The 20,547-nt window shown below is 40.2% G+C and overlaps 1 protein-coding gene across 2 annotated transcripts in view; it reads right to left on the bottom strand.

Moving 5' to 3' along the window:
* Positions 1-20,547, bottom strand: part of LOC145442453 (A.superbus venom factor 1-like) — a 160,987-nt gene that overhangs the window by 42,576 nt on the left and 97,864 nt on the right. For both annotated transcript variants that reach the window (XM_080320365.1, XM_080320364.1), the window contains exons 21-26: positions 13,599-13,690; positions 13,012-13,151; positions 8,281-8,332; positions 6,445-6,626; positions 3,661-3,799; positions 698-895 (exon numbers count right to left, since the gene is read on the bottom strand). In XM_080320365.1, coding sequence (XP_080176491.1) covers positions 698-895; positions 3,661-3,799; positions 6,445-6,626; positions 8,281-8,332; positions 13,012-13,151; positions 13,599-13,690 — 803 coding nt within the window. The remainder of the gene's footprint in view (positions 1-697; positions 896-3,660; positions 3,800-6,444; positions 6,627-8,280; positions 8,333-13,011; positions 13,152-13,598; positions 13,691-20,547) is intronic.

The raw sequence follows: 20,547 nt of genomic DNA, 5'->3' as shown, positions 1-20,547 counted from the left end.
TGACATTTCTCAAGGACTAGGGACACTTCAGAAGAAATTTTTGTATTTTAGGGCTTGGTTTGGAATAGCAAAACACAATACATAAAAAATTTTAATCAAATATAATTTTGCAAAATTTTGTCCAATGGTGTTATTTTTGGTCCATAATAAGAAAAGATTTCTCATTTCACAAACGCAAGTCACGCAAACAAAACCACTTCTGAAAATTTTGTTACATGGTGTTATTTTACAAGTCATAGTTATGAAATAATGTCAAGAAACATTCACGATATCCATATTTTGAGATCCAGAAAATGGGACACTTTTTACGAATCACAAAATTTGTAATATCCGACGGGAAAACGGGTAATTTGGATATCTATACAGGAATTATTGTTGTGTTGAAAAAGTCATTTTTACACTTCTACTCCTTAAAGACCCGCTTAAACGTCCAGATTCGACGTGTTTCTTTTTGTGCCTGTACAAGTGCACATTGCACAATCACCTGGCTGTCAAAGCTATAAAGAATGACGAATTGCCAAAGATTTGGGCGTCCTCGGGGGACATTTTCGATTTCCTGAAAATGGGATGACAATTCTTTCCAAAGGAGGACATAATACTATTCCCAGCTATAATGGTTGATTCGCTCGCAGTATGGGCCTTGGATGATACAAGGCAATAGCGAAATCGAACATAAGTTCAAGACCCAGATAAATACCTGTGGCGATATATTTCGTTACATCGCTTTGGGAGATTTCCTTCTTATTATGCATCAAGTACTTGTATATAAAAACATTAGGCCCCAGACTCTTCATAATTTGTTCACCACAACCATTTGGCAATTTCACGGTGTTCGTCAAATCCTTTGGCTTTTGTGTACTGGGTTCGAATTCCAACAGCGGCCCCAAATCTGACACTGAAATAAGGCATTCACATTACACATTTGTAGGAGAGAATAGAAGCCGGCTTCACAGTGACTGCCTGTTGATTTGGCTGGTGTGAAGCTGAACTGACCAATTTTAGATTTTGTCAATACACTTGTTTTGTTACCCAACGCATTCGCCACCTTGTGGTGTGCGAATCTGTCAGCATAGTGTCCTATATGGTGTCGACACAAGCAAATCGCACGGTTCAATGAAATTGTATCACGTCACAGTTTCCATTTGGCTACAGGCAATTTGACGGTGATTTTTGACCAACTTGCCGAGCATTAAATTTGATGAATCGGGTATCAATCGAAAGCTGACTCTGCACTGATTACGAAAATATAAATTTTATTCCGCTCGCGGCCCTGGAACCCCCACAATCAGCCCCCAATTATTCATTGTCGAGTAGATTGGCAGTGTGACGCAACAATGATGTCTGGCGAAACGAGAGACTAGCTCAAGAGCAAGGATGCGGCCGAGCGGCGAGAGTGGGATCAGCTGACGTCGCGGCAATAGCGATGTGCAAACGCGCCACAGAGAAACGCTGCGCTGTTGATACTTTTTCTATGCGTTTCGGTACAAGCGAGCACACACCAGCCTTTCCTTGACTTGTAAGGGTAGAACTGGGTCCACAGAATGTATTAGGGCCCTACCAATTTTCGCGCAATAACCTTCAGCTGATAAAGATATGTAGGCTACGTCTAAGTAATCTACATTGGATATGTCAGATTATTATGACATCGATTGCCTTAGCCCGGTTGTAGCGTAGGGCTCCAGAGACACGTCGCGCTGTTGATGGCGGGTGTCGATACTTTCTATAGTCGCTTTTATGGTTAAGTTTGAGCAAGGAGCATTGAGCATGAGCATACATTACAAGCTTTTATTTGATCCGTATGGGTAGGACTTGGTCCGCGAATGCAGCAGGTAAAATGTTGATTGTTGAATAAAGTTTATCAGCAGGAGTGTCGAATTAAACTGGTATCGCTGTCCGGATTCAATCCGTTACTAGAAAGCTTGCGGGCCATACCTGCCAAATGATTCCAAAGTGTTACCACCAAATTCATACCTTTGTTTTTCACTGGAATATATCTGATATCACTATAAACGTTGACGTTGGAATTTGGTTTAGCATTTTTCAATCACCAAATAGTTTTTTTGAATGCCGGGGACCTTTTGCGTCAAAAGTAATACAGTGGTATCACAGATATTTGAATTATATATTCATTCTGTAGCCTGTATAAATATTCCTAATGTAACTTACGTAAAACGGATTTGCAGTATTTTTTTCGCATCTGTGATTAACTGAATGTCCATTGTCCATTCGGCCCAACAGAGTTTGCACTTTTTCGCCTTCTCGGAATTTGGCAAGGTAACCGACGTGGTGCTTATGGGGACTAGAGTGAAAACTCAACACTGTGGTTGTATTACTACAATATGATATATTTACATTATCTAAATTTGCTGTCTTGAGTGAATCTTATTACTTGAAAGTATATTTTTCTTACTAGAAATATCTCTAACAGCTGAAGGATTGCGCGAAAATTGGTAGGGACCAAATACATTCGGTGGACCCAGTTCTACCATTACAAGTCAAGGAAAGGCTGGTGTGTGCTCGCTTTTAGCGAAGCGCATAGAAAAAGTATCAACAGCGCCACGCATCTCTGGAGCCCTACGCAACAAGCGGGCTAAGGCAATCGATATCATAATAATCTGACATATCCAATGTAGACTAGCCTACTTAGACGTAGCCTACATATCTCTATCAGCTGAAGGATATTGCGCGAAAATTGGTAGGGCCCTAATACATTCCGTGGACCCAGTTCTACCCTTACAAGTCAAGGAAAGGCTGGTGTGTGCTTGCTTGTACCGAAACGCATAGAAAGAGTATCAACAGCGCAGCGTTTCTCTGTGGCGCGGTTGCACAATATTGCCGCGAAGTCAGCTGATCCCACTCTCGCCGCTCGGCCGCATCCTTGCTCTTGAGCTAGTCTCTCGTTTCGCCAGACATCATTGTTGCGTCACACTGCCAATCTACTCGACAATGAATAATTGGGGGCTGATTGTGGGGGTTCCAGGGCCGCGAGCGGAATAAAATTTATATTTTCGTAATCAGTGCAGAGTCAGCTTTCGATTGATACCCGATTCATCAAATTTAATGCTCGGCAAGCCGGTCAAAAATCACCGTCAAATTGCCTGTAGCCAAATGGAAACTGTGACGTGATACAATTTCATTGAACCGTGCGATTTGCTTGTGTCGACACCATATAGGACACTATGCTGTCAGTCAATAAGATTTGCCGAATTCCAATCTATGCACGGCAGAGATGAGCATTGATTAAGATTGGGATTTCGGAACACCAGATTTGGAAAATTTTAGCTGGATTACGATTAGATTAATATTTTAAGATTCTATTATTATCGGATTTGGATAAGGATTTTAGTTACCGATTTTCGAATGGCGGAAAAGTTTTACGATCTGGCTAGAACGATTTTACAAAATTATCAGTTCATGTACTTTTACACTCATTGAGCGTTTCATTTCTCTTCACAGAATTATACAGGCATAAGATGTGGGGTATGGCTTTCTAAATCGAATTCCAAGTTTGAATCGGATTGGGATTTGAATATACAAAAGTTCTGGAATAGGTTTAGGATTAGGAATCGAGGCTTCGGATTTGGATTGGATTAGGACATGGGAATTTCAAATCCGCTCATCTATGATGCACAGGTTCCACAATGCCAACTATTCACTTACTGTATCCATGAATCGCGCATTTTCTTGACCCCGGCACAACATTAGAGTCTGGAAAATCGAATTCCATATTATGACGCTGTCCTGGGGTTTTCGGATCAAGGGACCATGTCTTTGAGAATTCTTTAATCTGACCAGGCTCCTGCATACAAAGAAATATTTCACCAAATCCACATATAGATATAGCCTACTTACATTAGACTAGTTGTCGGCACATAAACCACACCTCTATTCTTCAGAGGTGGTTAGTAGTGAAGTATCCTACCACTTCTTTCACGTGTCTTTTAAATTGATATTTCTACTTATATGGTATTTCCCCGGTCGTTACATATAACAGTGGTGATAGTTATTGAGCAACGATCCATATTCAGCCTAACTATGTAGGCAACTTAATAGTGAAGACACGCAGATGAAGGACACAGTTTCAGAAACACCTGCTATACTGATGAAGGTATGCTTTTGTTGTTAGTTTGAGGTATTCATGGTGTTTGTCAACTACTATGGTCATTTACACCAGGCCGATATTTTTGATTTTTATTCCGTAACTGCAGACTTATAGCACGACCCACTTCTAGGCTTTTTGTAAGACACCGCTTACGCGGATGAGGTGGCGAGAAGGGGCCTATAGATCAGTGGTTCTCAACCGGAGGTCCACGGACCCCTAGGGGCCGCAAAGCATTTTCAGGGGGTCCGCGAAGCCTCTAAACTTGCAAAATGATTGATTATTACAAGACAGTTTCGCTTCCTTACTGCTACAACTTCATGACTCAAGTCGACATAATGGCTGTCTGAGATGAAATATCCTACTGCACAAGCTCATTTTAATTGCCAAATTGCCCATTGTAGCGTACTGATAAAAACCTATTGCCGTTTATAGAGGTTTGTTGGGGTGATATACATAACCACTATCCCAAACCAACTTCATAATGAGCTGCTGGGCGAAAATGACTAGGATGGACATTATGTGTTCAATGAAACATCCGAGTCTCAATTTTGGTGGTATATATGATGCGATCATACTCAAAGGGGCCGTCGGGGCCCGTTATTATACCATTCGCCACCACTCATATTTGTAGAAAAAAAAAATTCGGTACTCGTTCATACCCGTCATTCGGCGGATTTTCAAGAGACGACCACGTATTTCAATAAAGGCAGCTACAGAATTCGCTACCGTCTACCCAATTTCTACATGAATAGTATGATGTTACATTGTTGCTATATTTTGCACTAGCCTGCAAATAATATTCGTAAAACACATATGACAGTTGCACGATAATTGAGCTTGTTTGTAGTATTCATGGTGTTTGTCGACTGCTATGGTCATTCACCCCAGGCCAGTTTTCTACATTTTTATTCCGTAGCTGCCGACTTATATCATGACCCACTTCTAGGCTTTTATAAGACACCGCTTACACGGATGAGATGGCGAGGAGGAACTTGGATAAACCTCCAACAGATGGGTAGGTATTCTGGAGTCGACCTCGGTCGGACTCGAACCCGCAACTCAGTGGTGTTGCTGCTGTGGATTATACCACTACGCTATCTTGCCAAATTGAGCGTAATTTGAACTAAAATTTGGGGGGTCCGCGGGGTCCTTGACGGTTCAAAAGGGGTCCGCGAATACAAAAAGGTTGAGAACCACTGCTATAGATAAACCTGCAAAACTGAGGTATAGGAATTCGGAAGTCGACCTCGGTCGGACTCGAACCCGCAACCCATTGGTGTTGCAGCCGCGGATAATATCGCAGCGCTATCTCGCCACAAAGTATGCTATTGAAAGCAAAGCAACACGACCAGCTATCAGCTACTGATTTGCAGGGCATAGGATTAGAAGCCAGAAAGGGATCTATTGAGTAGCCGACTTTGTTGAGCTGCGAGAAACAGTCCAAGCCTGCTCGTCCCGTCGTACAAAAACGTGAAAGGAAGTGTAGTGTCGTTTTCCCTGGTGAAGAGGTCTATATATTTAGAATAGGGTTACCATACGCCCTACTTTGAGAGGATTTGTCCTCTTTTTTCAGGTTTTTGAAAATGTCCTCCGAAGACGCCTAAATGTCCTCCCTTTTGGCAATTCATACTCCTTTACAGCTTTTAAAGCCAAGATAATGGATAGATTCGAGTGAAAATGGGCATAAATGACGCTAAATAGGAAATTCGTGGTTCGAACGAAAGTGACAACCTTTTATTTTTTAGGCAGCCAACTTGAAGTGTGAAAGAAAAACTGTATTTATGGAGTTGAGCCGGAAAGTTGACCTAGTCAACCAACTAACCACATTGTCGAGGAAAATTTATCATTTTTTCCGGATTTTACTCCAGTATTCTAATTCTGAAAATTTTGATAAAGAGTCCTCCTTTCCCGATTCCAAAATATGGTAACCCTAATTTAGAATATCGTGTCTAATCGGGAACGTCTCATGTAGGGTCACCATATTTTGAGATTTGAAAAAAGGAAACACTTTTCATAAATATTGAATGCTATAATAATGGAGGAGAACTCGGGTGGGTTGGAAATTTTTTCGAGTAATAATATTAGGTTGACTCAAAAATGTCATTTTTACGATCTCGCTCTCGAAATACCAGTCGGGCCTTTTTATTTTCTTGCCAACGCTGGCGTTCGCTGCGTCGGAGTTTAATTTTTGCTCGAATCTTAATATTTTTTCTAGAAAAAGAGGACAAATTCCAAAAAAATAGGACAATTGAGCGTCCTTCGAAAACACATTCAATTTCGTAAAAAAAGACAAATCCTGTTAAAAGAGGGTGTATGGTAACCCTATCTCAAGCATATCTCACTTCAATTTTCAATATTCTTTGAACTCTATCCAAAGTGGTATCATTCTTCGAGACTGGATATATTTCGGCCTCTATCTGCGACCCTTGATTTTCCGGTGGTACTTTATGCGCGATGACAAGGAACTGAATGGACACACTTGAATCGCTGGCGATCGTAAATTGTCCTTGTTCGCGAAATTCACCTTTGTAACAAATCGTCATACAGTAGATAACTTCCTGGCGGATACAGGGTTGTCATTACACTGGTCAAGACTGTTAGAGAAACAAAGACTAATTGTTATAAAATTACATTCAATCCTATGTCAAGCTCGTATGTCCGGTAGAAATTTGTTTAATTGATGGATGCGACTAAATGTTCCACTCAGTTTATTAACAAATGATGTACGGAATAAGGGATTTCTTGCATAAATAACACTGGCAAACAAAAAAATTTGATCACAGTAGCTGAGAACGATTTTAGGGTATATCGGGGGACGCTGAGCCCGGAAATGGCATTGGTTTCTGCAGATTGGCTCAATTTTTCAAGATATCACCGAATTCGGATATTTTAAACTATATTACATTTGATTCTAACAGCCTATATTAAATGGTTTAGTACTGTTTACAGTTTTACAGTTCTAGTCTCAACTGAAAACACGAGAATGTGATAAATGTAGACAACAATTAGATCGGCGGAATGAAACTGTGCTGCCTAAATCTATCCTTTTCCATATATGTAACACAAAAATACCCGAAGATTTCTTCGTATTTTCATCGGATTTTCCTCTTATATTGTGATATGCGACAATAAGTTTCCTATACTGATAAATGTACTTGAATTGAACAACAAATAACAGTAATTCGGTAATCACAAAGCAAGTATGACTGAGCCTACAAAACAACGACAATTTGTAAACACAGACGAAATAAATAAACAAGCAAGCAATGTTTTTGTTTACAAAGGAATATTCAAATCTTCTCGTAGAAATTAATCAATATCGGGATCTGCATTAGTGAAGTGCTTAGATGCAACTCCTGTTATTAACTCAAATTAGATTGAAGTCAGGAAAGTACTCTTGTACGATTTTGACGGGGACAGATTGGCAATAGGCAGCTGGCAGTAATCAGTCATAGTGTGAGCATCCCAACTATCTTGGTATCTCTTCTCCATTCATTTCATTTATAGGAGAAACTTTCCACCTCGTTCCTCGCTCATATTACCCAGGTTTTCGGGGAAGCGATAACACTGAAATTTTATGCTCATGCTTATCCTTGATTCAAACGTTCATGAACATCACTTTAGCGTTATAAACATAGTTTTTTGTCGTTTCAACCCACGAATCAGAGCCCACAAATCATCGGTGATGTCATAAGTGTCATTTGACTCTTTCTGTAGACAGATGAGGGGGGAACTGACCTGATCTGTCGGAAAATAGTCTCCAAGTGATAATTTTCCGGATAAAACTAACTATTGCTTTATCAGTGCACTACAACGCACATGTTAGTACTAGATGGGATATGATATAGACTAATCTAAGCCCGTATTCAGCTCCTGAAGAGCGAGATAACCCATTTTGCCCACAAATGTGCTATTTTTCATGGCATATGTAGGAGAGGTAAAAAATAGAGCAAATTCGGCAAAAGTAATGCCATTGTCGAACTCACCAGCCTGATATACCCCTGAATCGATCTCACATATCCTGATTTTAGGAAAAAACTTTTTTTTTGCCCCGTGGAATATATTTTTCTTATCTACAGAAATATAGTAAAGGGATATTTCACTGATAATTTACCCACGCCAAAATACAGGTTGACTGTGATGTCGTTTTGGGAATGTTTAAAAATATGCATTCATACCTTGTGACGAGGCGCTGCACAAATATCCGTCTGTTTTCATCCGAAGACCCACCTGTGGAAAAGCAGCCCGATTACTATATTAGCTGATCACATCAAAACTTCAATAGGTGTAGGAATATCCACATATACCCAGTTGAAAATGGTTATATCGCAGTTACTGCAAGAGCCGAGGTGGATTCGGTCGGTGTACAGTGGATTTGAACTACATAAGCTTATAATATTGACGTAGCTCAATTTCAGTAGTTCTCAACCGCGGGTCCGGGCATTTTCAGGGGGTCCGTGAAGCCTCTAAATTGGCGAAATTGTTGATAACCTCTAATTTTTATTTCTTTAATATAGCGAAATCATGAGGCAGTTTCACTTCATAACTGCTAAAACTTGAAGACTCACGTCCACAGAATGGCCGTCTGAAATGAAATTTCCATGGTGCAAACTCATTTTAACTGCGAGATTGCCAATAGTCTATTGATACAGCCATATTGCTGTTTAGAGATGTATTGTTGGAGTTCGCGGAAAAGTAAATATGTTGGGGTATTAAGGTCAAGAGGGTTGACTTCTCCTGTGATATAAATACCCATCAAATCAGAATAATTTCGGAGAAGATCTGCTAGATAAAAATGACCCGGCTTGACGTTATATCTTCATTACGAAATCTGTTTCTTCATTTTGATGCCATCTATGTTGCGATCATCCCCAAAGGTGTCGCCGGAAGCGTTTACCGTTATCATTACATTCTCCACCACCTACCTTGGAGGGAATGGATGTTCGGCACTCGTTCATATCAAATCGAAGACGCGAAGTTTCAAGACACGATCACGCATTTCAGGAAGTGCAGCTAGAATTTACTTCGGAATAATAAAACTCCCCGATTTCGACGTAATAGTATGATGTTATTTCAAATAAAATACCTTTTGTTGCTGTTTAGCCTAAAGTATATATTTACACCAGACAGATTACGGTTGCACGATAATTGAGCCAAATTTGAAAAAAATCTTGTGGGGGTCCGCGGGAGTCCGTGACTGTCCAAAAGCAAGGTTGTTAGGACTCGAGTCCGACTCAATTCGCAATCTATGGTGACTTGACTTGACTCGAGTCACTCGCTAGACTAGAATATCGAAAAATTACTCGACTCGACTTGAGCCAATTTGCGTATTTACTCGAATTGTACTCGAGCCATTGCGCATGAATCGACCACGTCATCTGACCCGAGACTCGGAAGGCCAAGACAGGAATTTTCGTTATAAATTTTAGGTATAGTATGATACCACATTATTGGTTTTTCGTGTATCCGTACTGGTGTTTGTAAAATATGGCCTGAAACTGTGTAAAGTGAGGAAATTTACTATATTATGATTGTGATGCATTCGATATCACCTAAACAGAGTTGTGAAAACGTGAGTTGAAAAGAATTGAACAGTGAGCACAATGACTTGGACTCGGACTTGACTCGATGGTGAATTGCAAATGACTCGACATGACTTGAACAAAACTCTAGAAGTAGAATTGACTTGTGATTCGTGGCCTATAGCAATTCGTCACTTCACCATCATTACATTTTCTTCTACATACAAACTTTGTCAGTCGTCAATATTGGAACGTAAAAAATGTCAAAATTTTTACAAAGTTAAAAAAATTTTGCAGCCTTCATTTCTTTTGTGTCGTAGATTTTGTACTGTCGGCTAACTTATTATTTGTCATTTTTCAGCTTATAACCTACTTTATAGGCCTATCGTTGTACGCGGCCCATTGACTGCTCATTGTGAAGCATAAACATTCAAATGAAACAAATAGGTTGTCACGGTGTTATCCTCAACGTACCGCAATATCCTAATTGAAGCAAGACTGCGTGGGCATTGCATGGTTCTTATATCAAGAAGCACAAGCCGGAAAATTGTGATGTAGACACCATTCTCAGAATGAAGAAACATGGTGTGTCGCCAGCAATGTACGCCCATACTTTAGTGTAGTCACCCCATAACTGCTGCTGTTGAACGTTATTTTTCCATTCTTTGCAAGCTACTTAGTAAGAAAAACAGACACTTTCTATCCGATAATGTAGGAAAGTATCTTTCGTTGTTCTACGACAAATCTTGATTATTTCTACCATAATATGTGATGTAGCTACTGGAATTCTTCATAGGGCCAGATTTCGTTAAAATCAAGTGTTCTCATGTGAAAATTTGTCAGTTTTTGAGTCAAAAAAGTTTCTTCAGGCCAAACTACTTCGTAAGGACAGACAGTTCCAACCAGAATTGAATATAAGTAGAACAATTCAAGCAATATGTGGGGAAACACCAAATTTGCATACGTTACGTCAAAATTTGATCAAAATTAAGTTTGCTAAGGTAAAAAAATGTCAAAATTTGTATTTTTTAGGTAAAAAAACACCCTACTTAACACACTGGTGAAAAACCGTTAGCAATATACGACTGTCGCGAACCCACGTCGTGCAAACATGAAAATGATACGATCGTACAGTCAAATTTTATATATAGCGCATCATGATTAGGTCCGACTACATGTAGAGGCTTCCTAATTAATTTGCCGGCGAGATTTTTTACCAAATTTGAACAAAGGGAGTATTACATTCTGTAGATTTCCAAAAGGTACTGTAGCGCGTAGCAAATTTTATCGCGAAGGACGACGATCAACTGCCAAAGTTGACATACCGAAAATAGACCAAAATCTTTTTCGGCAAAACTAATAGTTTTTCATTGTTTTTTTTATGGGGTTGTGGGTGAGGAACACACTATATGTCTATGGGTCGATTCCTCAGATGTTGGTTAACGCCTGATCATTGATTAGCACCTCTATTTGATCACGATTTGAGCACTGGTTTAAAGAGCAGGCATGCATACCGCTCACGTAATGAAAATAAGTAATTGAAGATAACCTAAAAAAGGACAAACGACAAAAATGAGGTGTGGTGTGTGATGGAGATGTCGATATATTAGATCGTAGTCTGGTAATCTCGGTTGATTCTGCTTGTATTTTGACTTGAATGTGGACATATTCGTCGACTGTCGGATATCGTTCTACAGCAGTGGTTCCCAACCTTTTTGTCTTCATTCCCCACTTCAGATTTATTCCGAGCCTTCATTCCCCACCAGTAGCCTATACCGAAACAACACTTCGTCAGCCCCGCCCAAAATGCGTTGATCGTGGGCCCCCACAGGGTGATAAACCTAACTTTGAGTTACATTGAGTATACTGTTTAGTGCGTCGCCCTTTTTGAACGCGCGGAGCGCGGAAAATTTAGATATTTCATTTTTGAATCGGTAAATATGATCGGGAATTGCATCGCCCAAACTAAAATGCACACTCGATTTCAAATTGGTATTGCTTTACTGGCAAATAATTTTTCCCTGCGAGATGGCGTTTGACCCGTGTAGTTCAGATCGCCAGGACAGGAACATTCGGCGCCAGCCATTTAGCCACCCATGGACAATTAAACATATATGTATATTGTATATTGCATATATATCGAAGTTTTCAGTCACCATAAGGCCATTCCTTCTCGGCCAAGGTCTTCTCGCTGCTGATCGCTCTGGCACACTTCTCGGAGTTGAATGTTACGTGGCCTTGGTGCGTCGTCGCGCAGTAATGGCCGACACCGAAGTGTCCATTTCTATAGATTCTACGTATTTTTGTGGGGGGAGGGTTACCAAATAATAAGATATTCCGCAATATTAAATCGCGCACCCAGCGCGAAAACTTTTTGAAAAAGTGGCATAAATTTCAGAAAAATACTTTAATTTATGTTAATTCACGAAATTATTTTTGGCCTCTTCGAGCTCGCCCCCCCCGCCCCAATTGGGGTGTTTGGGGTGCGGCAGTTACGGTCCTGCTCTTCCCCCTATACCCAGCACTTTTGCCATCACAGAGCAGCTATCTGCTGGTTTGACAGCACAAGACACACTACCACACCCTTACGCAAGACAATCGCCTCAAACTGCAACATAAAACGTATTGTGAACCGATACCAGTAACGCTCAAAATTTCGCAAAAGCGGTATTTCACGTCAAACTAGTCATGCTGGATGCGTTTGTGACGCCATCATTGGCCACCTAGAGGTAAAAGGGAGGTTTTGTGAACAACACGCAATATCATTTTCGATACATACATTCTAGAGCAGTTAACTGGTAACGGCAATTGCGCATGTGTCTCCGTGAATATGTAGACTGTCCTGTATATAATTTTGAACAAATGCGTCTATTCCCCACCAAAAATCCTCGAATTCCCCACCAGTGGGGAATTCCCCACCGTTTGGGAACCACTGCTCTACAGTATTGGCCTGACATACTTGATGGAATGATATGTGTTTTCATGCCTACCATATGATAGTTGGACGAAGAGGACGCGCGTCGCGTCGCAGTATGTCATCGATGCGATGAAGACCAAGGATTCATTCGGAAGACCAGTGTTACTTACCACCTTTGAGCAATACCTTACTGACATTTGTGACGAATAATAATCTCGATAACAGCAACTTCATAATAATGACAGAGCAACGCCGTTTCCTAGCAACCTACGTCAAATGCGTCAATGATTGACAGATTGACAGAGAATCAGCATCTCTGGAATGGATGACGTATTATGGTGTGATCACTGATTACTGATTCAGTGATTACAAGATAATTTGACCGCGATCAGAGAAATCGACCCTATAGGGCAGAAAACATCAGATCACTCATAAAATGAAATTGCGGTATACGTTACGCTATATCTTACCGTTACTTCAGATTGATTATAGTTGAATATTGCAGCTCGAATTTGTACCTCTTCCATCACTTTTATAGAATAGGGCAGAAAGAGTCGGACGAATACATTCTTGAAGACTCTTAGTTTTGCGGTCTTGGCAACGCACATCCCTGGATATTATAACTGATTAAGGCTAAAAGTTGTCGCAAGTATGAACTTGGGCCAGCCGGCCTCCGTAGAGAATTCGAGAGGAATAGGATTGTCTCCCAAAAACAATTCCCGTTGGCGGAGAGATTTATCTCGAAATGACTAAACTATTCGCTTACGTAAAGTCAGATCTCCGCGATGACCAACCATTTAACCCATTGGTCCCCAAAGTGGGCTCCAGCACCTCTTTTGGGTGTTATGTGCAAATTGGGTGATTGGCAGCGTTGAGAGTAGATATGGACGCTATGGATTTTATTGAAAACTAATAAGGCAAATCCGTAAATCAATGGCTCTCTCTGTGCATCAAAGTACGATTTATGAGTATGTGGTCAGTATACCCGTGAATACGCACTGTATGAGCTAAGAGTGGTTGCCTTCGGTAGGCTATATCAAATGATCCGCTTGATTACCTTCCTCATCATGCACACTGATGGCGTCTATCAGATGAGTCGTGATACTGTCTGGTGGAGATTGATTGTGCATCTCATATCGACCAGATGGTCTGAAAAATATCGAAGGTGTGCTGAGCGAGTGGCAATTGTAAATTATTCGCGGTTGAATTACCAGCGTAATCTGCTACCACGTCACACATGTGGTCGTGAAAATTACATGAAATTAGATAACGTATCGATTCCGTGTTGCCAATATAGTATGGGATGCTATAATTCAGGAGTTAACAAACCTGGCACGCGTGTGAATTGTAGCACGCAAGATCATGTTGCATGACTTGACCATCTCTTAGATTGCGGACGAATTGAGTTACTTTCCCATTACACGATAATCCAATATAATCGACTCCATATTACCTATTAAAGTGTTGGAACTATTCCTAGGCTCCTACTGACCATCCGATCAGTTTTGTAACAGCACTTCGTCAGGCCCTCCCCCCAAAAAAAACTTTGGTCTTGGGCCCCCCATAGGGTTATAGACCGAACTTCTGGGGGGCTTCGCCCCCCAAACCCCCCTCCCGCGATACACTGCTCACCGCTATTCATCATGTTCGTTGGGAGTTTGTTTAGCGAATGAGCTTTGGTCGCCTAAGCGCGCGAATCGCGGAAAATTTCTAGAATTCATGATTTCATCGGTCAGTATGATCGGGAATTGCATATATTGTTATCAATTTTTATCTTCTCTCTGCTCACGTAATCAGATTTGCCGGTAGAGCTGAGTGAGGCGTGTTTGAAAAGGTGGGACCTGCACTCAATAATAATAATTAAACATCTTCGGGCGTATACCCGTTGGCAGGAACGAAACAGCACCTCGTCAGGCCCCCAAAAACATGGGTCTTGGGCTCCCATAGGGCGATAAATCGACCCCCCATCACGTTGTTCGCGTTTGTCACGAAATTATCTGTACTGTATTGTGAGTCAGCGCGAAGCGCGAAAATTTTCGATAATTCATGATATAATCGGTCAATCAGATCGGCGATTGCATATATATTATGCTATCGATTTATTGACCTCTCTACTCACGTAATTAGATTTACCGGTAGAGCTGAATGAAGTGTCTTTAAAACGGGAGGGCCCGTAAATAATGATTAAACATCTTCGGGCGGGCGGACCCGTTGATATGACTTCGTTACATGATGTTATTTCGTGACTTCCAGTCTGCTATATCAAAATATATAGAATCGCCCAAACGTAGGCTTCTAATCTAAGAGACGCACACGATTTCAAATTGGTATTTCTTCACTGGCATAAAAATTTTCCCAGCGTGATGGTATTTGTCTTGTGAGGTTCAGATTGCCAAGACAGGAACATTCGGCGCCAGTCATTTAGGCGCCTATGGACGATTAAACCTATATGTATATTGTATAGCCTATATAACGAAGTCTTCGGTCTGCATAAGGGCATAGACCTTTTCGGCCAAGCTTTTCTCGCTGCCGATCGTTCTGGCACACTTCTTGGAGTCGCATGTTATATGACCTAAAACTTGATTGTATGTCTTGGTGGGTCGTGACGCGGTAATGGCCCTATGCCCAATAATATAGATAAACGGTAGTAGTGTAGTCGATCGCTCTGGGGGTGGCAGGGGTTCTTATGGGCCCGCTCGCACATCGCCTGGAAACTCGTGTTGGCATATCGCGCTTTTAGACCCCCTTCCGCTCGCACATCGCCATTGGTTCTTATGGGAGCGCTCGCATGTCGCAGTTTCAGGTATAGGCATCTCTCGCACATCGCCTGGAAACTCGTGTTGGCATATCGCGCTTTTAGACCCCCCTTCCGCTCGCACATCGCCATTGGTTCTTATGGGTGCGCTCGCATGTCGCACTTTCGGGTATAGGCATCTCTCGCACATCACATGGAAAACTCGTGTTGGCACATCGCCCTTTCGGTATAGGCATCTCTCGCACATCGTACTTTCGCATGCCGTACTTTCGCGTATAGGTTGTGTTGGTGATTCCCCATGTGTTCTTATGGGTGCGGTCGTGAATCGTACTTTCAGGCATCTCTCGCGCGGTGTTGAATATGTACGAGTCACCAACAATAACCGCACAAACGGAAACGTGGCTTGTTGTGAGGATTAAGCAGTGCGTGTGACCTATATTTCGAATGACCTGCGCACTGAATTGTTTCCCGGCCAACTGCGTGCTACTATCGATTATTACGCTAGATCAGTCAGTGTGAAATAGTTTGATCGTAAATTATGATATATGATGTCGTAGTTTAGTCGTACCAGATGACCGATCGTGTTCTCTTTCCTCGCTATTGATTGCTACCTGAATAATACTTTCGGCTTATTCACACCGCTGTTTCGCGCCTACAGAATAGTCTGCTGTTCACAGTCACAACTTCATCGCGATAGCACAATTTTCACACCTCGATCAGTAGAACAACACCGCACTAACCCAGTTGTCGAATCACATAGGTCATACATTTTACGCGAAATGAAATATTGTATTGTGGTATACAAATATGCAAACTATTCTTTCAATTCGACAAGTCTAGTTAACGAATCGATTTTCAAGCTGCCGACACAGTTTTTAACACGAGTGAGTTGATATTTCTTCCCGGGTACGAGCGAGGCTTTGTTCCATTGATCCAAAACCACCTCACCAGTATCATCCTTCAATGTAAAACTGTATAATTTCAACTCCTTTCCGGCACCAGAATTGACCGTCTTCTCCTCTCGAGAAACACAAGTAGCGGCGATCGAGACGTATTCATCTTTATTTCCGTATACCGATTCACAGGTCAATAATGGGTATTCTTCAGTCGTATGTCTCGATTTTCCATGCAGAGTTACTGACGAAGCCCGTCCCAGTAATACAGCAGGTTTTCCAGTAAACTTGTCAATTTGGACCCAACCGGATTTGACCATGAGTTTTTTTCGTTTGGAGAATGCTTTCTCAATGACCCCGAACAATTCACGATTGAAACACGTGAAAGATATCTCTTCGTTATTGCCGTCGATGAATATACCTTTGAGATATTGGCTAACGCCACCTCTTTTGGGTGATGAGACGAATTTGACGCCGACGTGAAAATTTGAAGTTGCTCCGACTTGTATAGTGTTGACGCTGTTCGATGTCATATCGTTTGATAAAGTGTCAACTTGAAATGTAACTCACTACACAAATCGAGTTGAATCGTATTTGAATGTATTGATTCGACCCAACTCAAATCCTTTGACAAATCCTATTAACGCGATCTGTTGAATCGAACGTAACCTGAATATTACTGACGCCAACATTCACCCGCATCGGATCATTCACACATTCCACGCCGCTGTTTTAACACTTATAGAATCAATACCAACTATCTCTAACCCGATAATATTCAATCATTTTGGTAATTTGCCAACTTTAAATCCATTCGCAGGATGTACTAAAGGTAAATCCAAATAATCCAGAATGAAATATTTGGACTTTGACATTGCGTGAATTGAAATAGGTTTGACAAACATGACTACCAACTTTCACCCAGTCACATTTCAAGATTCTACTTTGAAACAATCCTTGAAACTGACAACTCTATTCACGACTCCGTTTCCGTTTGTAAAACAGAGTTTCAGAAATACTATCACTATGACAACTCAACATTTTAACATCTCGCCATGCACAAACGAGTAAAATACAAAAACCTTGGTAAGTCAATCCGTTTGTAGTAACTCACCAAACCGAAACAAAAAGTGTCCGTATGAAAAGTAGACAAGACTACGCGAGTAATCACTACAACCCACAAACATACCAACTCAGTTGTATCCATATCCCATATTTTTTTATTCAACTGTAAGATGAAGTAATTACTACTTGGCGCGCGGTTTGAGATTAACACATTACATTTGAGTATACGAGATTTGAATGTCTGACCAACGTAGTTGAGAATTCTTACAATCGAACGATGGTGTTATATTCAAAGTTATCATGCTGTGAACATAAGGATTGACGCATTGATTTGACATATGAGATTTGTAATAGTTGATCATTACTTGATTATTAAATTATGACATTATTAGACCAGGGTTGTGTTGAAGGTTATTACGATACCAACAAACTTTTCAGAAACATTGTTATTAACATATCGATTTGTAAAACTAGATTAACATGTCTGAAATGTTTTGGTTGGGAAGATTAAGCCGTGTTCGTAAAAACCACGCAGCGTATTGTGGAAATCAGGAAATAATTTACAAATGTAATTGTCTCCAGTAACCAAGACTAAAGATGAAACAACAATTTTCTTTGTTGAACAATAACCGGTACAATACTTTATCGTCGTAATCTGCGGTGGGAATTGAAACACTTTCGCACATTTCCCGGTGTCAAGATATCACACTATAGGTGAATTGACATATCACCGCTTGATTAATGAATAATCCGTTCGCGCCATTTCACACACTTTGATCATTACAAAAAACAAATTGGAATATGTTTGCTAGATGCATTCAATTCAGTTAGAAATGTCTAGTACACAACAATCGTAATATCAATGAAGTACTTGCTACACTGTAATTCACTTAACGTGTTTTGCATTGTTGTTCATTTGTAGTATTGATTGTTTTTGAACCCCCAAATAATAATTCCCCGACATGAAACCAAACCGTTGAAAGTCGTTACCATCACAACGAAACAATTTGTACGATGTTTGCTAAATGTATCCTATAGTTAGGTGTACTAGAATTATTTGTCTAACACATACACCGACAATGCAATCGAAAATTTTTCCGTTGTCATTGCTAGAGTAAATGTCATCACAATACTCTGTCACTAAAATACGTTACTTGTATGTGATTGAATCCCTAACAATTATCTCACTAAACCGAACTCCAAAGAAATTGTACTCACTCGACGGATATGAAACAGCGTCGCTTAATCGGTCTATATCGTTTTTCTAAAGGTAAATCATATCCATCCAATAGAAAACAATTTTCACTAGCTTGGTAATGAAACCGAAGTCTTCAGTCGATATTTTGTTTGTGTCAAATACTTTGTAATAAACACATTTGAGTGGTTGAGCTTTACATCATCAAGCTGTCATCTGTAAATCGAGATTACATCCGACTTGTAACTCTATCGTTTAACTAACCGAGTTGTATGCACAGTTTGATATTTTGGTCATTTAGTGATTGCTGAACATACCAAACGATGCACACCCACCGCCGAAATACTGCGTTGATCTTAATTTCCATCATCGTGATAATCGAAGTACATTTCTTTCGAATTCGTAACAACCGACTACGACATGATAAATTTTTGACAAGTTTACTTAGAAGGTTTGTTGCATATCGCGAAAAATAATATACCACTCATATTGATACTGTTACTTCATTGATCGATATTTTCAAACGAGTAAAATTTATTACTTGAGTTTCTCCGCTTAATGTAAATGTAAACTCAGTCGTCTTTTAACATCACAAATACATTGATAAAAAGTAGGCAATCAAACACAACACTTTGTACGACGCTAATTATTGTTCCACACATCTCATTTCATACTAAGTGTATACGAAAGATATTCACGACACATGAAAATATTCGCTCATGCTACGAACATACGCAATGATTGGTGGTGCTTTCAAACTGTTTCGATATCACAAGAACTTTATTGTCTGAATGGGTGTTCATGTATCTTAATAATCAAATAGTTCAACACAGAACTAGTACTAACAGAAACATCAGAGAGTTGTTTACACAAAAGTTTGTATGTGTACAGTATGCGAATACCATGTGTAAGTCCAGCACAATTGCAGTATCCATCCGAGTTTAGTCAACACAAATTTATTACAACGGAGCCACGTAAACTTTCGTGAAAGAAAAGCATACTCACTTCCAGAGGGTTATGTCAACACCATAGCAGTAAATCAGCTACTCCAACAACAAAGTACATATGTTTCTAGCCACGATCCTTACATCTTTCACATAGATCAATCTAGTTTGCTAACGAAAAGTGCTGAGTCATCACATGATCGCCCTCACAACAAAACAACTAGTAGATATTATCATTCAAAATATTCCTAACCCTTTACACACCAGTGACAAATCATACAACGAATATGTTTTGTGGGTCGAATTGTTGTTCAGTGTCAAGTCCACCTGTTGAAACGTACATTAAAACAGCGCAATTCAATTAAAACCACGAATCTATTTTCATTTCCTCACAAACTGTCACATACAGAAAAATAAATTTTATTCCGCCAAAACATACTTGTAACCAATCGCTTTCATTAAACACACAACACCATAAAAGTATTTACTTTCTACAACATAGACATTCCGATGTAGTCAAGAAATATTTTTATTAATCAAAATCATCGACTTCTGTTTACGGCGTTAGTGTGTGCATGTCATACATGTGGGATCCGTATTAAAATGGACACGACACGACTGAATGTAAGGAGATAGAAGTCTATCGCATAGATTTACATGTGGTCTTCGCTACGGTTTCAAACAACGAATCATCTCTTTTGCATTGATCGAGACCGAGCAAGTTAGTTAATGGCCATGATTGTGTTTGTCATATGCGAATGATAGGGTTACTGTCAAATCTACATACAACAACCTTCTGGCACTCATAATAGCAATTTCATTCTCTCCCTTCGTAATTGTAGACTCACGACAAGTATATTGTACAACTCGACAGCTACGTTTAACAACACCAACGACACGAAACATACGATACCTACCCAAGTAAAATTACCATTTTCACCTGGAGGTCAGTCGTTACCTGAGTAAAAATACCATTATTCTTTGGAGATTTATCGTTTAATCAGAGTAACAAAACATTTTCACTTGGGGGTCTATCGTTTCCAAGAGTAACAAGCCCCCTTTCCTTTGAAAATCTATTTTTTCCCTGGGTAACAAACCTTTTTCACTTGGAAATATATTTTTTGTCTGGATAACAAACCTTTATCACTTGGAAA

The sequence above is a fragment of the Botryllus schlosseri genome, chromosome 7 (genome assembly GCF_051294905.1).
Source record: "Botryllus schlosseri isolate E-star chromosome 7, Bs_hap1, whole genome shotgun sequence".
NCBI classification, from domain to species: Eukaryota; Metazoa; Chordata; class Ascidiacea; order Stolidobranchia; family Styelidae; genus Botryllus; species Botryllus schlosseri.
The sequence above is the reverse complement of the archived record's forward strand: the minus strand, read 5'-3'. Positions and strand labels throughout refer to the sequence as shown.